The 3,803-nt window shown below is 52.0% G+C and overlaps 1 protein-coding gene across 3 annotated transcripts in view; it reads left to right on the top strand.

Moving 5' to 3' along the window:
* The window catches only part of Nlgn2 (neuroligin 2), a 16,684-nt gene that overhangs the window by 3,697 nt on the left and 9,184 nt on the right, over positions 1-3,803 (top strand). Inside the window, exons 2-3 of one of the 3 annotated variants that reach the window (XM_010614850.3) lie at positions 43-175; positions 3,577-3,627. In XM_010614850.3, the coding sequence (XP_010613152.1) occupies positions 70-175; positions 3,577-3,627 (157 nt within the window). In that variant the 5' untranslated portion in view covers positions 43-69. Of the gene's footprint in view, positions 1-6; positions 176-3,576; positions 3,628-3,803 lie in introns of those variants that run through there. The other 2 variants (XM_010614849.3, XM_010614851.3) reach the window with 2 other exon arrangements.

Genomic DNA, 3,803 nt, shown 5'->3' with positions numbered 1-3,803 from the left:
GGCGTGCGCAACGCCACCACCCTGCCGCCCGCCTGCCCGCAGAACTTGCACGGGGCGCTGCCGGCCATCATGCTGCCTGTGTGGTTCACCGACAACTTGGAGGCGGCCGCCACCTACGTGCAGAACCAGAGCGAGGACTGCCTGTATCTCAACCTCTACGTGCCCACCGAGGACGGTAAGGGCGCGGGCACAAGGCCCAGCACCCCATGGACACAGCCCACAAACACACCCTGACTGTCAGGTACCTGACCAGCTCCTGGCCCCGGAGCTGGGCCTTGGTGGGGTCAGTGAGCAGCAGTACGTCCTTGTAGCCTCTGCACACCTTGAGAGGAAGGTAAGGGTACCTGCCAGGCCTCCCAGGAGCATCCCACACACGTCCACCCCAAGAAGTTCTTCATACCCTAGAGAGCCATGGTAAGGGCAACAGTCACTTAGCCTAGATTCACCCACCTTCTCTCCAGTGATACACACAGCCCTCTCTTCTCAGTGTGGCTGCTGGCGGCTTCAGGTGATAGAACTATCTCCTGCTTAGATACCCACTCCTGCCTTGTACCACCTCCCACATCTAGAGCTAGACGTGGTATACTCACTTTGGCTACTTTAAGGACAACACAGGCTCTTTGTCTCTCTCCACCAGACCAGCCTGAGCAGATTTACATCTATCATGTGACACCCAGAGCCCCTCACTTGAGCTGAGGGCCCTTGGCTGTGATCCTCTTGCCCTCCTTTTTTGGGAGATTTCTGTCTCCTATACAAAAACCCCTCTACATCCCCCGAGGGATCAGAGAAGCTTCTTGCCAAGGGCCCCTCCACTCACTGCACAGCTCACCCATCCATCCCCATCAGAATGTCTTTCCTTGGGCCCAAGCTGCTGTTGCTGAACTCCTGTTTGCTACAGGTCTGCTGGTAGGCCTGGCACATGCCCCTGGACAGTTCTGCCAAACTTCCACACACCAAGATGAATCAGAACACCTTCTACCTGTCTACGACAGAGGATAATTGCAGATTCCAGCCACCCTAACAGAACATCCACGCAAACAGCCCCATGTCACCCTTCTGACACCCCATCTTACTACTCCAGAACACACCAACACCTCCACAAAGCCCACCCTCTGCTGTGCCTTCCCAGACCCTGTTTCCAACGACCTTGTACCCAGGAATCCTTAATGTGCCCTTATACCCCCAGCCTTTCCACAAAATGTACTCAAGTGAAACAGTAGTCAGAGTCTCAACCATTCGACGTACAAATCATGCTCCCAGTCATCCAGTGCACTGACCATGTGCCCCAGTACCCCATATATCACAATTCCTAACACTTTCACAAAGCATACACGTGTAACTTTCCCTGAAATTCCCATCACCCACACCGCGCCATGCTCCCTGGTATGATCCACATTGGCCCATGTTCCCTAGTATTCCTGGATATATATCATGTGTCCTCATAACACCCACACACAGACCTTATACTCCTGAGTGCATGTGGACTGTACTCCAATATTCACACCACTGCCCCCAATGCCCTCAACTTTTTTCACATGTTGTCTACCTAGAGACCACGGGAACCCTGCACACAGATAAAGTACTCATAACACCCTGCACCCCTCGCCCAGAATCTTCTCGTGCTAATTACAGAACAGCTTATGCACTCAACCCATCCATGTACATCCCAACACCTCCCATATGGACCCTGTGTCCTTCATTTCAGGTGTGTACTCCAACCTCTTAATGACGCCTCCTCGTTAACCCTGCCTCCTAACAACCCAAACACAGTCCAGAGACATTATCTACACTAATCCCATCTAAATTAAAAGCACCCTGATTCCCCACAGATGATTTACCTCAGTACACTCCATACAACCTCAGCTCTCCACATTCCTCTGCCCTCTAATGGGCCACCTACCCAGGTGACCTGTGGGGCTCTCACCCAAGTACCTCACAGGCTGTCCATCTCATCTCAACACTCCCCGCTTTCTGACCTTCTACACCCACACGTTCACATAGGCTGTCCACCCCATATCTTTCTCATGGAGGCTTTCTCATATGCCACATATGTAGTACCCATCACTTCCTACTACTGACCATCTACCCCAACATCTCCACACAAATTGTCTGCCCCTACCCCCACACCACCTATGCCCACACTTTCTGTATTTTTAACCATTGTTTATTACAGACCTGCTTGGGGCCTGACACATTCAGGTGATTTCACTGAATCTTCACACTGGCTCTAAGAGGAAGTGGTTGACTCAGGAGCACGTGAACACACACACACACCTACTTCATATTCACATGCACGTGTGCATGGCCTGCTGACTTCATTCCCATTCACACGCTCTCACAAAGAAGAGACCCGTTCCCAGTGAGTTCCCTTGGGGCCAACATTGCCTATAAGGTAAAGTCTTCCAGAGCTAGCCTGGGCCTTGCAAATCCAAGCTTCCAAAGCCATTGAGGAGAAACCGGCTATCCTGGGAACCCCCTGAGGCTTTTGAGTTCCAGCTTTACCCTGACCAATCCCCTAATCAGCGAAGCCTGGAGCCAATCTCTGGGTTCGGTCCTGGGCCTTTCCCTGGCACCAGGGCCACTTGATGCTTCCCAGCACTTCCCACCCTAGTACCTTATGTGCCAGGCTGGGTCAGGAAACTGTGTATCCTGTTTCCCGTTTCCAGGCTGAACCCTCCCAGTGGGGAAGAGGGCTTTTGCAGTGGAGCAGGGGCTGGGGGCGGGGCTGGGGGCAAGTTTACAATTTTGGGGGGAGGAAAGGAGGCCTGGGTAAGGGACAAGGTTGATGGGAATGTGGAGGGATGAGCTGGAGTGGAGGGCAAGACCTGATGACCCCTTTCCCTGCTTTGCCCACACTGGGGAGATGGGGTGAGAAGCCAGGCCTGTGAATGCAGATGGAAGAGAATTGCTGGTGGGTGAGGCTGAGAAGGTGGGTGGGCAGCCCTAGGTGACCTCCTCATAGCCCTCCAGTGGAGAGCAGAGGGCTCTGGAAGCTGTGAGCTTCAGGTGGGCTGCCCTCAAACCCCTTCTGCCGTCTTCTCTCCTGAGTGGTTCAGAGAGAAGCAGAGTCCTTTCTGCACAGCCTTTTCTCTTTGTAGTCTGGGTGCAGGAGGCAGCACTTGGCTGGTCCCAAAGGGACCTCTATGAGAGGTGGCCTGGGTGGCAGCCAGCCTTGGTTTCCCAGGCTTCCCCTCCCCTCTCACCACTCCTCTAACACTGTTTCATTTCCAGCAATTAGCAAACATGCCAACGAGCCAAATCCTTTCCCACCAAGTCAATATGTTTTAAGACAGGCCTCAGCCCACTCAGGCACCCCGTCCCCCAAAACCCACCTTTTCTTTGGGGCATGACTTTTTCTGGGGAGGGGAACAAAATTGGGTAATAGAAACGTTTTTCTCTTTTCTTGGTTTCTTTTTCTTGCAAACGAATTTTGCTTTTTTTGGCTTATTTTTTCTGCCTCCCCCACCCTCCCCTTTTCTGCTTTCTCTCCTCCCCTCCCCATCCACCACCTCTCCCAACCCCCATCTTTCCCCACAAAATTGTCCTTTTTTCTCTGTTTTGTGTTCCCGGTCTTAGGTCCGCTCACAAAAAAACGTGACGAGGCGACGCTCAATCCGCCAGACACAGGTAGATTTAAAAATCCCGCTGCTGCATGTGATTGCTTATAAGAGAACGTTCATGGCCCTGCCCCTAACTAAATGTCCCCACAGCCCTCAAGGCCCCTCAGTCATTCTCCCAACTAAAAAAAAAAAAAAAAAAAAAAAAAAAAAAAAAAAAAAAAAAAAAAAAAAAAAAAAATTAAA

Source organism: Fukomys damarensis, unplaced genomic scaffold (genome assembly GCF_012274545.1).
Source record: "Fukomys damarensis isolate Sample0158 unplaced genomic scaffold, DMR_v1.0_HiC HiC_scaffold_13, whole genome shotgun sequence".
Classification (NCBI taxonomy): Eukaryota; Metazoa; Chordata; class Mammalia; order Rodentia; family Bathyergidae; genus Fukomys; species Fukomys damarensis.
This window is presented reverse-complemented; position numbering and strand designations above follow the sequence as displayed.